Source organism: Lampetra planeri, chromosome 21 (assembly GCF_965212315.1).
Source record: "Lampetra planeri chromosome 21, kcLamPlan1.2.h2, whole genome shotgun sequence".
NCBI lineage: Eukaryota > Metazoa > Chordata > Hyperoartia > Petromyzontiformes > Petromyzontidae > Lampetra > Lampetra planeri.
The window spans coordinates 9,658,481-9,675,657 of record NC_136127.1 but is presented as its reverse complement, the minus strand read 5'-3'; the positions used below and the strand labels follow the sequence as shown (position 1 = coordinate 9,675,657).

Here is a 17,177-nt window from a genome sequence, read left to right as displayed (position 1 = left end):
TTCAGATGGGCCTGCGGAAACATCTGTCGCAAATCTACTTCCAGCAACCCCTTCAGTGTGGGCCTTTGCGTAACGTGCACTAGGGGCGCGCTTTGCTCACGTGCGCCATGCTACAGAGACAAAATTAACCCGTAAAAACAAAGTTTTTCACTCTAAATCCTTTATATGCGTGGCGGCTAGAGTCCTCTCGTCCTCTGGCTTGAGATGGCTGCCACCTATGGGTCAGATGATTGTCTGCCAACATTAAGCAATTGGTAATTAAATATTTTTAAAAATTTCCCTAAGCAGTGTAAAATTTTGGAAAAAATTTTTCACGAAAATTAATTGTCACGCACAACGAGTCTGTGGGGAAAATGTCAGCTCGATTGGATCACGGGAAGTGTGTTTAAAAACGACCGAAAGATTTGCACGGCCGTAAGCAAGCGCACACAAGCAAGCAAGCAAGTGAACTTAATCTAAAGGATTTAAAAATATCCGTTGGCAGGACAGCCGAAGGCGATATATTTGGGAATTGTCAAAGCTGGAATGTCTTTAAAATTAACTGAAAAACAAAATACGATGCGATGGATTTAATTTCTGCAGTGCTTGGGTGTATGGGCTACGACCGTCTATTTTTATTATTACTTTTATTAATTTTATTTTAATTTTTTACCTACGTGACTTTACCGAAAAAACTAAGAGTATGAATCCTTGCAGTCACGAAAGCTTCAAATCTAGAATTATGACCGTCAACTCACTGCATTTGGGAACCCGGGTTAAATCACAAGTGGCTGAAACCTGGATTTTAATCCAAGGGCACAGTGGTGCCTGCTCAGACTCCTGAGTCACCCCGGACGCATGTAGTGCAGTTGCTGAGCATTTTGTTTATTTACTATCATCATTATAATTATTAAACAGGATCACGTGGTGAATTTTGACAGAAATGTTTGCGCGGATTTTCGGTGTTGTTGTTGTTGCATAAATACATTTTCAGGGACGAATTCTTGCACAGGCACTTAACAGCGAATGCACATTATCGCATGTCAGCGGGCTCTGGTGAGTTCACCTTGCGCTGCCTCGTAAAGGGTGAAGCAAGGCTCCCGCTGCTACCGATGATCTTAAGAGGGTTAAAGGAAGGTCAATGATTTGCCGATGAGGCACACGGCGAGTTGTCAAGCCCATGTATGGCTGCTCTAAATAGCTTTATTGCTGATAATTGGAAATCCACATTAATTTTAATTTGACGTTTCACATGGCCCAGAATAGCAGGGATATTTGACGTTTGCATATGTGCTTCTGCTTGTGCGTGTTTGGTGGCGCATTGGATAGCGCACACACCACTACGAACCCGACGACTTAAGGTCAATACCCGGCCATGATTATCCAAACCGGTCCTGGTCTCTCCTAGGTCAACTCAGCCTTGAATGAGTACCTGATGTTCTCATCAAGGAGCATGAACAATTAGGCAAACTCCAGGCATCCTGACAGCGGCTTTTGGCTGGCCATCGAACAAAAGACGGTCACCGCATCACGCGCTTTCAGGTGCGCGTCTGCGGCCGTCTGGAATGTTCTTCCTTCCGATATTAGGAAGCCACTGGAGCTATGCACTCTCAAATCGTCTAGATTGAAAACTCATTTCTTGAGAACAGCTTTTTTGTGTTTAATTTGTTATCCTTCCCCGCACCTTCGATTAGCACGGTTGGCTACGTACGGTGCGAAAAAAGTTCAACAAACATACATATCTGTTCTAGATTTGAAGCTTTCGTGACTGCAAGGATTCATACTCTTAGTTTTTTCGGTAAAGTCACGTAGGTAAAAAATTGAAATTAATAAAAATAAAAAAAGAATAAATCACGACGTTTCGGAGGCAACACAAGTCTCCGTCATCAGGTGGGACCGTCACAGCCAGATTTGCTGTATCACTTGATCACTTGATACAGCAAATCTGGCTGTGACGGTCCCACCTGATGACGGAGACTTGTGTTGCCTCCGAAACGTCGTGATTTTTATTGTTTTATTTTTAGTTAATTTAAAATTTTTACCTACGTGACTTTACCGAAAAAACTAAGAGTATACATATCTGTGTAAACACCACCACTCGGGAGACAAAAACGGCCGGGAATGGTGCTGGCCACAGCAACCCCTCTTCTGACACGCCGGCCTTAATAAGTGCTCGTGAACAGTATTTGCCATAAGAGTTTGTATGGCTATAGGGAGATCCATCTTCTTGGTTCTTTCGGTAAAGTCACGTAGAATGGAAATAATAAAATAATACAAATAAAACATAATATATTATTTTCTTAGTTTATTTTATTATTTTAGTTTATTACTTTATTTTATTATGTTTTATTTGTATTATTTTAATATTTTCATTCTACGTGACTTTACCGAAAGAACCAAGAAGATGAATCCCTGCAGTCACGAAAGCTTTAAATCGAAATTTATAGGGAGATCTTCGTCTTTATTTATGCTTATAGGTGTGTCTGTTTATGTATTGCTCAGTCTCTGTCTGCACCATACTTATAATTATCTCTGGGGGGGAGGTAAACACATCATAGTCACGCTGAATAGCTTATGCTTTTTTCTATAAAGATCTAAATAAAATGATAGGGACACTGTTTGCCGCAGTGGGTAGTAAATGCGGTGGCTGAACATAACGTATCACCGGTGTAATTAAGACTGCTTTGTAAGTGAAGATGATAATCGATCGAGCTACGAAGAGCGGCCATTCACCGCAACAAACAGTGTATTGTGTATATGGCAGTGTTGATGAAATTGTTAATGAAATGGCAACGTAATTTCGCCGTCGAGTGCTTTTGGAATACGGAACTCAACAATGAGAATGTGGAACTTAACAATGAAAACTTAACAATGAAAAGCAACACGCCAATGTAAACAAACAGACATCAACATATGATTTGGTTCTTTCGATAAAGTCACGTAGATAAAAATAATAATAAATAATAAAGTTTATAAAAAATAATAAACATTAAAAAATATCCACTAATGTAGACTGTAGCCTGGTTCTTAATCGGAGTGAGTGTACTGGCAATTTATAATGTGGACTGTAGCCTGGTTATTAATTTGGTGAGTGTACTGGCAGTCTATAATATAGACTGTAGCCTGGTTATTAAGCTGGTGAGTCATCTGGCAGTCTATAATGTAGACTTCTGGTTCATTCAGTAATAAAATAAAAACACGACTTTTCGATCGCCACACAAGCGGTCGTCATCAGGAAAAGGGGGGTTAGCCTCTAAAGTCTAAAGGCAAACTATTTATAAAACTTTAGACATGGGCGTAGCCTAAGTGTGTCAAGTTTAATAACCATTGCTACAGTCTACATTATAGACTGCCAATACACTCACCAAGGTTAAGAACCAGGCTACAGTCTACATTATAGACTGCCAATACACTCACCAAGGTTAAGAACCAGGCTACAGTCTACATTATAGACTGCCAGTACACTCTACAAGGTTAAGAACCAGGCTACAGTCTACATTATAGACTGCCAATACACTCACCAAGGTTAAGAACCAGGCTACAGTCTACATTATAGACTGCCAGTACACTCTACAAGGTTAAGAACCAGGCTACAGTCTACATTATAGACTGCCAATACACTCTACAAGGTTAAGAACCAGGCTACAGTCTACATTACAGACTGCCAATACATTCACCAAGGTTAAGAACCAGGCTACAGAATACTACTACTAACTACTACTAACTCGGTAGGATACTACTACTAACTACTACTAACTCAGTATAATACTACTACTAACTACTACTAACTCAGTATAATACTACTACTAACTACTACTAACTCGGTACAATACTACTACTAACTACTACTAACTCAGTATAATACTACTACTAACTACTACTAACTCAGTAGGTTACTACTACTAACTACTACTAACTCGGTACAATACTACTACTAACTACTACTAACTCAGTATAATACTACTACTAACTACTACTAACTCGGTAGGATACTACTACTAACTACTACTAACTCGGTACAATACTACTACTAACTACTACTAACTCAGTATAATACTACTACTAACTCAGTATAATACTACTACTAACTACTACTAACTCAGTATAATACTACTACTAACTACTACTAACTCGGTAGAATACTACTACTAACTACTACTAACTCAGTACAATACTACTACTAACTCAGTATAATACTACTACTAACTACTACTAACTCAGTATAATACTACTACTAACTACTACTAACTCGGTACAATACTACTACTAACTACTACTAACTCAGTATAATACTACTACTAACTACTACTAACTCAGTAGGTTACTACTACTAACTACTACTAACTCAGTACAATACTACTACTAACTCAGTACAATACTACTAACTACTACTAACTCGGTACAATACTACTTACTACTACTAACTCAGTAGGTTACTACTACTAACTACTACTAACTCAGTAGAATACTACTACTAACTCAGTACAATACTACTACTAACTACTACTAACTCGGTAGGATACTACTACTAACTACTACTAACTCAGTACAATACTACTACTTACTACTACTAACTCGGTAGGATACTACTACTAACTACTACTAACTCAGTAGAATACTACTAGTAACTACTAATAACTCGGTAGAATACTACTACTAACTACTACTAACTCGGTACAATACTACTTACTACTACTAACTCAGTAGGATACTACTACTAACTACTAATAACTCGGTAGAATACTACTACTAACTACTACTAACTCGGTACAATACTACTAACTACTACTAACTCAGTAGAATACTACTACTAACTACTACTAACTCAGTATAATACTACTACTAACTACTACTAACTCAGTATAATACTACTACTAACTACTACTAACTCGGTACAATACTACTAACTACTACTAACTCAGTAGGATACTACTACTAACTACTACTAACTCATTAGAATACTACTACTAACTACTACTAACTCAGTACAATACTACTACTAACTACTACTAACTCAGTAGAATACTACTACTAACTACTACTAACTCAGTAGTAGTTAGTAGTAGCAGTAATAAAGGGAGGGAAATTTTAATAATAAAGAACTGCAACAGCCCAAACCACCGCGTATCAAGCTAGTGCACTGCTAATCCTACATAATACACTTGCATAATATGACTTTGAGACCCCCCCCCCACCGCCTACACATTCCACAAGGAGTGACTTACCACATATCTGCATTTGTCATTAATATGATAAATTCCTCTGTTGATATGTTAACTCCTTTGTCAAGGCGCTCTCCTCCTCCCACCCAGCTTAAAATACGCTGCCAAGCTTAGCAGTGTTCATTAGGACGCTGTCTTTCCGACAGCTCTGTTTATTCACCTGAGGACGGCCGCTTGCGTTGTGGGCGAAACGTTGTGAGAATTAAATTGTATTATGTTTTATTTTTATTACTTAATTATTTCCCCTCTACGTGACTTTACCGAAAGAACCAAGAATATAAACAATTACATTAAAAATTTGCCAGGTAAGGCCCATTGAGTTATATAGCTATTTTTCAGAAGCGACCCAGCCACAAATCACAGCTCAACTAAGTGGCTGGAAACGTGTGATGTTGATTCTAAATGTGGAGGGGGAAAAAACGGAGAAAAAATTCACGTGACTCCGGTGAGCGCGACACGCAAACTCCAAAAATATACAGCAGGCGTTGTCAGGGTCGGGATGGAACCCACGACCTCCTGCATACCAGGCGAGGGAGTTAACATCTCCTAGCCACCGTGGTGATGAGAGAGAGACACGCAAACTCCAAATATACAGCAGGCGTTGTCAGGGTCGGGATGAAACCCACGACCTCCTGCATACCAGGCGAGGGAGTTAACATCTCCTAGCCACCGTGGTGATGAGAGAGAGACACGCAAACTCCAAATATACAGCAGGCGTTGTCAGGGTCGGGATGGAACCCACGACCTCCTGCATACCAGGCGAGGCAGATAACATCTCGCCATTACGGCACCCAAGCAAAGAAACTCAAACTCAACGGCTGCAGACCCAAGCCTTCTCAATCCCTCACAGTCCTGCGATACAACAAAGCACCTGCGCAGACGCCGATCTCACCGCTCCATCTCCGCAATATGGCCGTCCATAAATGACGTCACGCACCTAGGGGGGGGGGAGGTCAGACATTTGTGACGATGTGTGATGAGGGGGGGGGGTGAGAAATGTGACGTCACATCAAAATGCGCAACTTTCAATAAATATACACAACACGTTCTACTTAATTAAATAGACTTTTTAATGCATGTTTTCTCCTACAACATCAGAGTGCAGCGCCACATTAAATCTGCACTACAATGACAATAGTTTAAAGCGATTTGAAGCATGTTTTTTTTTGGGGGGGGGGCAGAGTTTTGTGACGTCATATTTGAGGGGGGGGGGGTCTGACTTTTTGTGACGCCGTGTGACGAAGGGGGAGGAGGGGGTCAAAAATCGTCCAAAATCGCATGACGTCATTTATGGACGGCCCCATTGCCTCCTCTCGCAGCCACTCACTCCGTTGCTCTTCTCGCCCAGCAGCCAACAACACTTCTTGCCATACAGAAATGAGACAGAGATATTGCGATAAAACCGAACTCAACTGAAAAATGTTCGTGTATACAATGCCATCTGAGGGCCCTTGTGTATCATCGTTATTAGTTTTACTACGCCTGCTGTTAACCCACAAAAGCCCCACTCAGTCTCAACTCTTTTTAAATCCTTTATATTAAGTTCGCCTGCTTGCTTGCTTGCGTGCTTACGACCGTGCAAATCTTTCGGTCGTTTTTTATTTAAATCCTTTATATTAAGTTCGCTTGCTTGCTTGCGCGCTTACGACCGTGCAAATCTTTCGGTCGTTTTTTAACCCACTTCCCGTGATCCAATCGAGCTGACATTTTACACACAGACTCGTTGTGCGTGACAATTAATTTTCGTGAAAATTGTTTTTTTTACACTTTTTAGGAAAAAAAAAAAATTATATTTCATTACCAATTGCTTAATGCTGCCAGGCAATCATCTGACCCATAGGTGGCAGCCATCTCAAGCCAGAGGACGAGAGGACTCTAGCCGCCACGCATATAAAGGATTTATAGTGAAAAACTTGGTTTTTACGGGTTAATTTTTTCATGCCAAGTTTTCGCTGCGGCAGGCGATGTTGTAGCTGTGTGCAATCGCAATCGGGTGATTTACGGGTAATTTTTCAGCATTGGGATGTTTGGCTATGGTTTTCATTAGCCAAGGGGGAGCGGATAACTCGGAGGAAACCACACAGGAAGGTGCCAGAGTTGAGAATGGAACCCAGGCCTTTCTCATCTTGCCGTGAGGCACGCGTGTTTACCGCTGCTCCACCCTGCCACCCAGGGGTGGCTATTGGGGACCACCCTTTTCGCGTGCGCCGTTCTCAACCGAACGCTTTTAAGCGTCCCCCCAGCGAGTCGCGTTAATCAGATTGGAAGCGACGTGAGATTGCATTCCATCAGGGCCAGGTATTACTGTGCTTATTACAACAACAACATCAACCAAACTGAAATTGAAACCTGAACCTCAGGAGAGCAACCACCTGAGAGAGCGCCGGGTGGTTCAGAGGTCAGAGGTCAGAGCTGGCCTCGAATTCACCTGTGATTAAACAGGGGTTTCTCAAGGGGAGTGACATTGATGGCCTGAGACCGGTCGCCAATGACTGGGCAAAAATGCGGCACATGTAAACTTGGTTCGGTCCTCAATTTTGGCTAAATTCCAGCTTTCGTACTTAAAATACTGGAACGACTGTCACGTGATGAAAATTAATTTCATATGCAGAGTGGGTGCGAAAGTCCTGCCCTTTACAGATCCCCAAAGGGGCAGCTCTTTGATATCCGCTCCCGTGGACCATTCTAGAACACAAAGGTTTGCACTGCTCTGGAAGAGATTCGACTGGATATTTTGTCTCACGGCACGATGCTGATAATACAATCGGGATAAATATGTATGTTGAACTTCTTTCGCACCGTACGTAGCTAAGCATGCTAATCGGAGCTAGTAACATTGCCTCGCAGTAGCTCATTCACTCGCTTGTCACAGAGGTTCGTGTTTCAATTCCTGCAGGTTTCTCTAGTTAATACGCCCACTGTATTTGCCATGAAATATGCATCATCTGTTTCAGAGTGGATGCTAAATATGTTGTGATGCCATTTGATGAAGAGTGGGCCATTGTGTGCCAGCATTATTGTCCACATTTACCACGTTTTAAAAATTATTGAATAGTTACTAATCATTGTCCAACTACTGCAAAAACGTATCAGGACCAACCTTAAAAATAGATTACACTCAGTGAGGTTTTCTTGGCGAAACAAGTGTAATACTAAACATAAACAATACATTTTGTGGCATAAATGTCACCATTTTAAGTAAAAAGAGAAACCACCTGCATTCTATCCTCGTCTAAATTTTGATTTAAAGCTTTCGTGACTGCAGGGATTCATATTCTTGGTTCTTTTGGTAAAGTCACGTAGAAGGGAAATAATAAAATAATATAACTATAAAACAATACAAATTCTCACGACGTTTCGACTGCAACACAAGCAATCATCATCAGAACCAAGAATATCTATCCTCGTCTGTTTACATATTAGAACAATAGTTACCCTCTATCTGTTTCATGTTTTTGTAACTTAATTTTACTTTCATCAGTCTCAAAAACATTCTGCCGGAGGAGCCCCCTTACGCTCCAGGGCACCCATTATTGAACACTGATTTATGTTTGTGCAGTTTTTTTATTTCTCACGTGACGACACGGTTGTTTTTGCCCTGATTTATATTTGTTTCATTGCTGAACTGTACTTTATTTGTTTGTTTTTTTACTTTTGAAACTCTATCCTGGTGTCTTGAGTTACTTTATTTATGTATCCCACACTGAATCATAGGACTCTTTTTCAGACAAGGGCCCTGCGCTGGGCTTTTATTTTTAAGATGTTTTCAGCCATGAATGACGAGTGTTAATAATTCAAGTGGGAGGAAACCAGAGCACCCAGAGAAAAGCCCCAGCTTGCACGAGCACAACACTCCATCCCTGTACAGATCGAAACAGATGGCGATTAGTCCCCTTGCTGCCCTGCCTCCTCCTGGCGAGCCAGAGTATGGCACCTCGACGGCCCACGGGAAGGGAATTTCACAACATCTGTGCGCGATCCACCAATCCTCGCTGATTGCCCCCAAAGGCCACGTGCAGAGCTCCTACTGCCCGGGTTCTCTTCGCCCGGTTAAACAAAATTATCAGCGTGACACTTGAAACCGTGTAACCTTTCACGTTCCCCATCCATTCCTTTGCCTCAGCGCACCACCGGTGAAGAGGATGCGATTGGGGACGGCGTGTCACCTGCATCGCGCGGAGAATCGTCATCACCGCGGGGAGATGGGCAGCGCTTCACAGGTGAGCAAAAAAAACGAGACGCAAGCACAGATAACAACAACAACAAAAAACGCCATCACGAAATCGTAATGCGTTGCGTGGCAGCAAGCGTGGCCGATAAGATATTTCACATTTATTTTGTAATGAAAAGGGTCGTGTGCCTATTAAATCGCCTGATGTGGTTGGGTTTTGTGTGTGTTTGTGTTATTTCGTTTTATTTGTTTATCGTTATTAACATTTGCCTCGCGTCCAGTGAGAGTGGTCTTGCTGCTCGCCTAGATGCACACACATGCACACACTTTTCCTCCGAATGTGTACGGAAAAATTACATAAAAACAATACTGCGCGGGCTTTGAAAGGAGGCGGCGGTGACTCAGACTCTGATGTGAACAGGTTACAGGGACGATATGGAGAAATGTAACATTTTACGCTTCACGTTGCGTGATGAGAAAGAAAGGAAATGTCAAGAGAAGTGTATTAGGGTTAGGAAAGGGTCACGCAGATGAATGGTGCAGAATGTGAGCAAGCACAAAGAGAGAAAGCGAAGGAGAAAAAAAAAACCTAAAAACTAAAATAAAAGTAAAAAAAATAATACGGTGATGAATAAGTTCTTCCGGCCGAAACGTGGAAAATGCCACGATGCAGTTGTACGCATTGCGGGCATTTTTGCCGGCAATGCCCAACATTGAAAATCCATCACGCTTTCAGCCGAGCCAACTGCCATAAAGATTTTAATCTCAGATATCTTGGCCTCCCTTGGCCTTTTAGCCTGTAATGTTGCCAAGCAGGCATCCACTACCCCAGGCACTGATTGCTGCTGATGTTGCCTCTGCCTCGAAGGGAAGAGGGTTGTGGGGGAGGGTGAGGGGTGGGGGGGCGAGGCGGGGGGCAGGAAGGGACAGCTGGTCTCAATGCCTCTGAGTAATGAGACCCGTGAGTGATATTTTGGGCATAAAAACCTGTCATAATTAGGGCTGGAAAATGTGAAATCTATTTAAATTAAATTACATCATTTGAACTCTTTAACGATGATGATAATGTTATAGTGGGGGGATCTGCGGGCCATAAAATAGCCGTTAAAGCAGCTTGGGATTTGGGTATTGAAGACAAATGTAATGACGGACACTCACAGGCGTACATACACACAACTCAGCCCTCAGGTATCTACAGCTGAGGATCAAATGAGAGGTGGCGGTTCAGCAGCCCTACATAGCATTGCATGCCCCCCCCCCCACCGTGTTTCCCCTACCCCCCATTGCATTTAATTGCAGGTTTGTGACCAATTCAATAACGGCTGCTGTTGAGAACGCAGGTTGAGCAGCAGTGTTGAATGGGCAAGTGCTATTTTTAGGAGCGAAGGTCTTCCAATTACGCGCCACTGCTGAAGGTACGGGCCTCCGCCGCTAGATGGAGCTTTGAAGAACCCATCTGGATGGGGGGGGGGGAGGTTTGTCTACTCTATCACTGGTGGCCAGGCGTTTTGAAAGAGGGGGAGGAGTAGCCCACACTTGAACCAGCCACCTTTGGGATTGTATGTCCAAAGGACTTAACCGTTACACCGTGGCAGCATTCCATCATGTGTAGGGAAGGATTGCAAATCCCATACAATTCCAAGTCTGTTGTTTGGGTTGACCAGCGACTGTACCAGTCACAGAAAAGTGCAAAAACAAAATTTGTTGAAATATATTTTTAGATTTTCCGTGCAGCGGTGTTTATTCATGAATGTATTCATGAATAAGCCAGAATATCCAAGAGTGACAGGGTAATTGAAAGTTCTCATTTTCGAAGGTAGCCCAATGTAACAGCAGCAGTAGCAGCAGCGGTGGCAGCAGCACCACCGCCACCATTTACACCCAAGTCACATCTAGAAACGATGACAGTGTGTGCAGCATTCCCACCGAAGTCGTGAGAAATATCAAAACGTGGGGGAGAGAAACCCCCACCACCGTCCCACATTGAGAAAAAATATTGGAAATCTCTCACGTGATTTTTGCTTGCCCACATGGTCGCTCGCAGTGCACACGCTTCATCAGTTCCAATGGCGAAACAGACACGAGAGCATCCGTTTCATGTTTTTGCATATAGCTCGCCAGCCAGGGTAGCCACTTGGCATGGTGGCAGGGCCTAGCGGTAGCGCCTTCGCCGCTCGTTGCAGAGTTTCACGGTTCGAACCCAGCGGCCGCCCTGGTGAATACTGCCACTGTACTCACCGTAAAGATACACGGTGAATGCTTCACGGTGGTCGTTAAAGATCCCCTTGACGTGATTTTTAAGAGGAGGACGCTGTGTGTGTGCCCAGCGTCACGGTGCAAATTGGACAAATTGGAAAGATTACAGATGACTCGGTTGGAATTATACGTAGCAGCAATTGCTCCCTGCTAAGAACACATGGCAGGGCCCTCATAAGACTCAGTGAGGCTTTCCTGGGTAAACAAGAAAAAGAATTGAAATGATATCTGATACAAAAAAAGCAATACATTTGATGGGAAGAAGGGTATTTCACAATACCAAAGAACGGAGCTCAATGTAAATGCATTGCCTTGAGTGGTTTGTTGTCATTATTACTAATAGAGTTACGCAACTGACAAAAGCCAGGAATATTAATGTCCCGGCAAGACTTGTAGATTTCCCAGGACTGCAGCTATCTAAAAATCTAAATCCAGGACAGGTGGCAGCACTGGATTGCAGATTGTTGACGCACGACATTACTGCACCACTGTTAGAAGTATTCCTATAATAAAAATAATAATAAATAATTGCACCCCTTTGTCCATCCACCGGTCAATGAAGACCTCCGTCATATGAATGTCGTGGGGCTGATTTGACCATTCACACTACACTATGCGCTATAAAAAAGAATAGTGTATAGTGGTAGTGCGTATGGTCAAACCGTACTTTATCATGCTGATCAGTGCAGGTTCGTGAAGGCAGGTGCCCAAGACCGGCTCATTTATCACTCGCCACTAATGTTCGCCGTGGCTGAGAATCAAATCTCATCGCCGAGAATCTCAACGACTTGATGAAACAAAACTCTTGCTCCTACGGAAGAACATAGGATTTCTTGTTTTCACAGTGATACATGGAAAAAATAAAATTGAAATTTACTGGTTTAATTTCCTAAAGGCCTTAACTCCATTCAATAAATGTGCTCAAGGGTGTGCCAGATGACTGAAGGGATAACAGATATTGCTTTAAACAATCTGCTCACTTTTGGCCATGCAAGTATTTATTTAAGTACGATAAAAAAAATAAAGTTGTATGTGTTTTGATTCAAAATTTGTTTCTTTTAGGGTTAGATAGTGTAGGTATTAAAAAAAGCAAAGCTCAACTCTTCGTGAGAGCTGAGCTTTTGTTTATACCTGATGATGCTGGATGTAACTTCCAGCGAATTGTCAACACTTTTGCTTGCTGTTCAACATTCTGGCCTGCTGAAAAGCCCTAACCAATTTGCACATTCGTCCACGTTGACAAATTTATTTGATTGGCTCTATCAGGTGGTGGAGGGTTTAAAGTGAAAAAAAAATTCAATTATACCCACATGCTGATCTATCCTACAATAAACTAATTATGAATCATAATATCAATATAAACGATTGTTAACAACCTCGCCTGGTATACGTGAGCTCGTGAGTTCGATCCCGACCCTGACGCCTGTAGCTTTAGAGTTTGCATGTTCTCCCCGTGGTCGGGTGGATTTTTCTCCGGATCCTACGCTTTTTCCTTCCAAATTTAGAAACGTGAGTTTTGATTATCCGGCTGCTATACATTTCTACGTGATAAGCCACTTCGTTGCGCTATCATTTGTGGCCAGGTCTCTTCTGAAAAAGAGCTACATAGCTCAGCAGGCCTTACCCGGTAAAATAAACATAGTTTAGCTTGTGTGTTTTATTTTCTTTCGCGTTTCCCCCCCACCACGTTGTTCCCTCGAGCAGATTTTGCACGTGAGACGCATACTCTGGACAGCGGCATCGGAACATTTCCCCCTGTGGAACCAGCCACACGCAGCGGTGGCAGAACGTCCCTATGGCGCGTGCTCAGCCTCACCTCCCAGAACGCCCAGAAACAATCCCAGAAGCCCTCTGAATCTCCCCACAATTGCCCGCAGCAGAAGTCGACAATTCCACCCGGCGCTCCACGCGGCCCCCTGGCGCGCAAGCTACTGCACGCGGAGCCGCACGGTGCTTCGCACGGCGAGCCAGGCCCAGGCCGCCCCTGGCGCGCGAAACCACGGTGGGCACCGCGAGGCCACACCGGCGCCGCTCTGCGAGGGAGCGAGGCGGAGGCGGGCGACGGCGCCCGCAAATCTGACGCGTGGGAAAACGAGAAACGGCCGCCACTGCGTGAAGCTGGAGGGGCCTTGCCGGAGGGAAGTCACGGCGCAGCAGCTCCTGTGCCCAGGCTCGCCATCTCAGGTGAGTGAGAACTCGGCGGCGGCGGCGTTAAGGTGGCATCACAAAAACTGAACGCAGGCCGGGGCATGCTCTTGACAGAGTGCAAAATAAGACGCGTATGACTGTGTCAGGAGCAAGAGCATGAGAGTGGCTGTTACCAGATATTACTGGAAGATCACGTAAATGATAAAATTATAAAATAGATAAATGCAGCAATGGATAGAGACTCCGCCACGTAATTTCCTTCGTGTTTTTTTTTACATACTTCACCACGCTGGTCCATGTGGGTTGGTGAAGGTAGGACCAGTTCTGATATCGCTGGCCATTGATGGTAGCAGTGGCCCAGGAATTAAGCTTAGTTTTCGGGTCCATCGTGCGGTATGTTGAATTTCTTTTGCGCCGTACGTAGCCAACCGTGCTCATGGGAGGTGCGGGGGAAGGACAAACTAAACACAAAAATCAGTTCTGAAGAAATTAGTTTTCGATCTAGATTTTAAAGTGCATAGCTCCAGTGGCTTCCTGATATCGGAAGGGAGAGACTTTCAGACAGCCGCAGAAGCGCATCTATAAGTGCGCGATGCAGTGATCGTCTTTGTTTGATGGCGAGCCAAAAGCCACTGCGAAGATGACCGGAGTTTGCGTGATGGTGTATGCTCCTTGACGAAATCAGAAAGGTATTGTGGTTCATTTGTGGAAAAAAAACTGCATGTGTAATGAGTGCGAGCGAGCTTATAATGTATCCATTCAGCAACCGGAAGCCAATGCAGCTCAGAGAGCACCGGGCAAACATGGTCGGATCTTGCAGTACCCGTCACAACACGTGCCAACGAATGTTGTACACTCAACCGCCGCTCTACCCCATTAGTAGTGTCGAATAGCGTGTATGAAAAATATATGTTTTTTAGATTCGTATGTGTCGCATGTAATGGGTTCACGTCACCCGTGCAGCCACTTAGAGGCGCTACAATTCAATGCGATGTTAAAAAAATAAAAATCTTGAAATCCACACAAATCTTGAAAATTCACGCGACCGTGAATCCTGACGATGAATTCAATTGCTCGGGGATGCACGGAGATGAATTATTACACGCACGACTTAATTTCAGCCGAAGCTGACCGCTGCTGATCTCGAGAAAATAATTTCCTTTCCACTCCTCTCTGCTGTCAGAAAGGGGGGAGGGGGGTGGTAAGCAGGACATATTTGGGGGCCCCCAGTACATATTTCATGAGAAATAAAGCCCAAGTTAGAGGCGAACTTGCAAGGAGTGGAAGCTACACATATGGATTTTTGAGGAATTATAGAATAAGAGTGCTTGTTACCAGATATGTAAAAGGATGATCTGGATTTACCTAAAGGCATTACATGTGTACATTCTTATATTCTTAATAATGCATGTGGCAAGCACCGGTGTACAGTTATAAGTGCACGGAACACAGGCAAAAAAAACATGGTGCTACTTCATCTCATCAGCAATTCATTTAAAATTGCATTTTAGTGCTGCTTACACAAAAAACGAGAAAAAAAACCTCATAAATATCTGCAGTGTCTCGCAGGAGACACGCGAACTGTGTTGTCATAATGTTTTATTTTTATGTCACGTAAACTGCCACAGAAGAACACATTTGCATAGTGGGCTTCGGAGACTTTGCCAGCCCACTATAATGGGTGAGGCGAGAGAGGGTAAATTAGCAAAAAAAGTGTCAAGTGGAGACGGTGAGGCATAATTAGGACATTTAGGCACAAATGTATTGCCAAACAACCTTCCCAGGACAATCACATCAGACCATGGCTGGCACGGGGATTCTAATTCCTTCTACCCTCATTGCCAATTCAGTGTCCCTCACCAATCTATCAGCACCGAACTCACTTCTCATCGCCGTGCTCTTCAGAGCTAATTATCTAAAGATGATCGCCTTTCATTCTCTACCTTGTTCTTAGCGACGGGAGTTTTTAGGTTTCCCCGCAATCTGGTTCGACGGGCGCCCATCGAGTTACTCTTCTGGAGGTTCTAGTCTGAAGGTTAATGCACCTGTGACTTCATCCGGAAGTCGCGGGTTCGGCATTCGATTTCCCAGCACGGCAGTTCCTAAGTCCCCCCCCCCCTCCATTAGCCCCCCCCCACCTCCCACCAGCAGTAGAAATTGGGTGCACCGCAAGTTGGTCGATCAGGAGGCTGCGTGTGTGGGAAATCTCCACCTTCTTCCCAGATGTCTTGGCCAGCATGGAAGTGTCGAGTTTGTGCGGGGCCATTAGGATTGTATGTATCTATGTATGTTGATCTTCTTTCACTCTGTGCCTAGCCAACCGTGCTCATCAGAGGTTCGATTAGGATTGAGTGTAGGGCTGGGGGGGTGGGAGTTACAAAAAGGACAAGGGGAGAATGCCAATCGAAATAATGACAGAAGGCTACTGGCACGGAAGGTGGGATATAGGGGATTAGGGGAAAACCCAGAAAGATGCATGTTGGCAAGGATAGAGGAGAGGGTAGATAAGATGATGGGCTTATTATCATCACGATCCATGTGGGAAGATATCCCCGTAGGTGTTCACTGCACATTTGTTTTAACTTTCGTCATTTGTTTCCACTTTCCTTTGTCTGGTGCCAATATGATCAAGTAGTGTGCAAATATTTCTGGCACCAATCTTTAATGTCGTAGTCAAAGCCATTCTCTGCTCGGGAAGGGACTTAAGGGGAAGAAGAAGCTGGTCGTCAACAACAGTTGTCGTGCCCAACAAGTGTTCGTGTTGGTGTTGTTGGAACAACAACGTTCCCTTAGCAGGACGACTCTTGTGGCCTCCCGTTCAGAAGATTAGAGGCCAGAAGAGTGGAGGGCAGGAGGGTGGAGGAGACCAGGAGGGTGGAGGAGACCAGAGGAGTGGAGGAGACCAGAGGGTGGATGAGACCAGGAGGATGGAGGAGGCCAGAGGGTGGAGGAGACCAGGAGGATGGAGGAGACCAGAGGGTGGAGGAGACCAGGAGTGGTGGAGGAGACCAGGAGGAGTTGAGGAGACCAGAGGAGTGGAGGAGATCAGAGGGTGGAGGAGACCAGGAGGGTGGAGGAGACCAGGAGGGTGGAGGAGGTCAGAGGGGTGGAGGAGACCAGAGGGTGGAGGAGGTCAGAGGGTGGAGAAGACCAGGAGGTGGAGGAGACCAGAGGGGTGGAGGAGACCAGGAAGGTGGAGGAGACCAGAGGGGTGGAGGAGACCAGGAAGGTGGAGAAGACCAGAGGGGTGGAGGAGACCAGGAAGGTGGAGGAGACCAGAGGGGTGGAGGAGACCAGGAAGGTGGAGGAGACCAGAGGGGTGGAGGAGACCAGAGGGGTGGAGGAGACCAGAGGGGTGGAGGAGACCAGGAAGGTGGAGGAGACCAGAGGGGTGGAGGAGA

General features: G+C 44.4%; 1 protein-coding gene across 1 annotated transcript in view; it reads left to right on the top strand.

Moving 5' to 3' along the window:
* LOC144724654 (uncharacterized) overlaps positions 1 to 17,177 on the top strand; it is a 194,446-nt gene that overhangs the window by 150,171 nt on the left and 27,098 nt on the right. The window contains exons 12-13 of the mRNA XM_078603951.1: positions 9,325 to 9,421; positions 13,333 to 13,812. Coding sequence (XP_078460077.1) covers positions 9,325 to 9,421; positions 13,333 to 13,812 — 577 coding nt within the window. The remainder of the gene's footprint in view (positions 1 to 9,324; positions 9,422 to 13,332; positions 13,813 to 17,177) is intronic.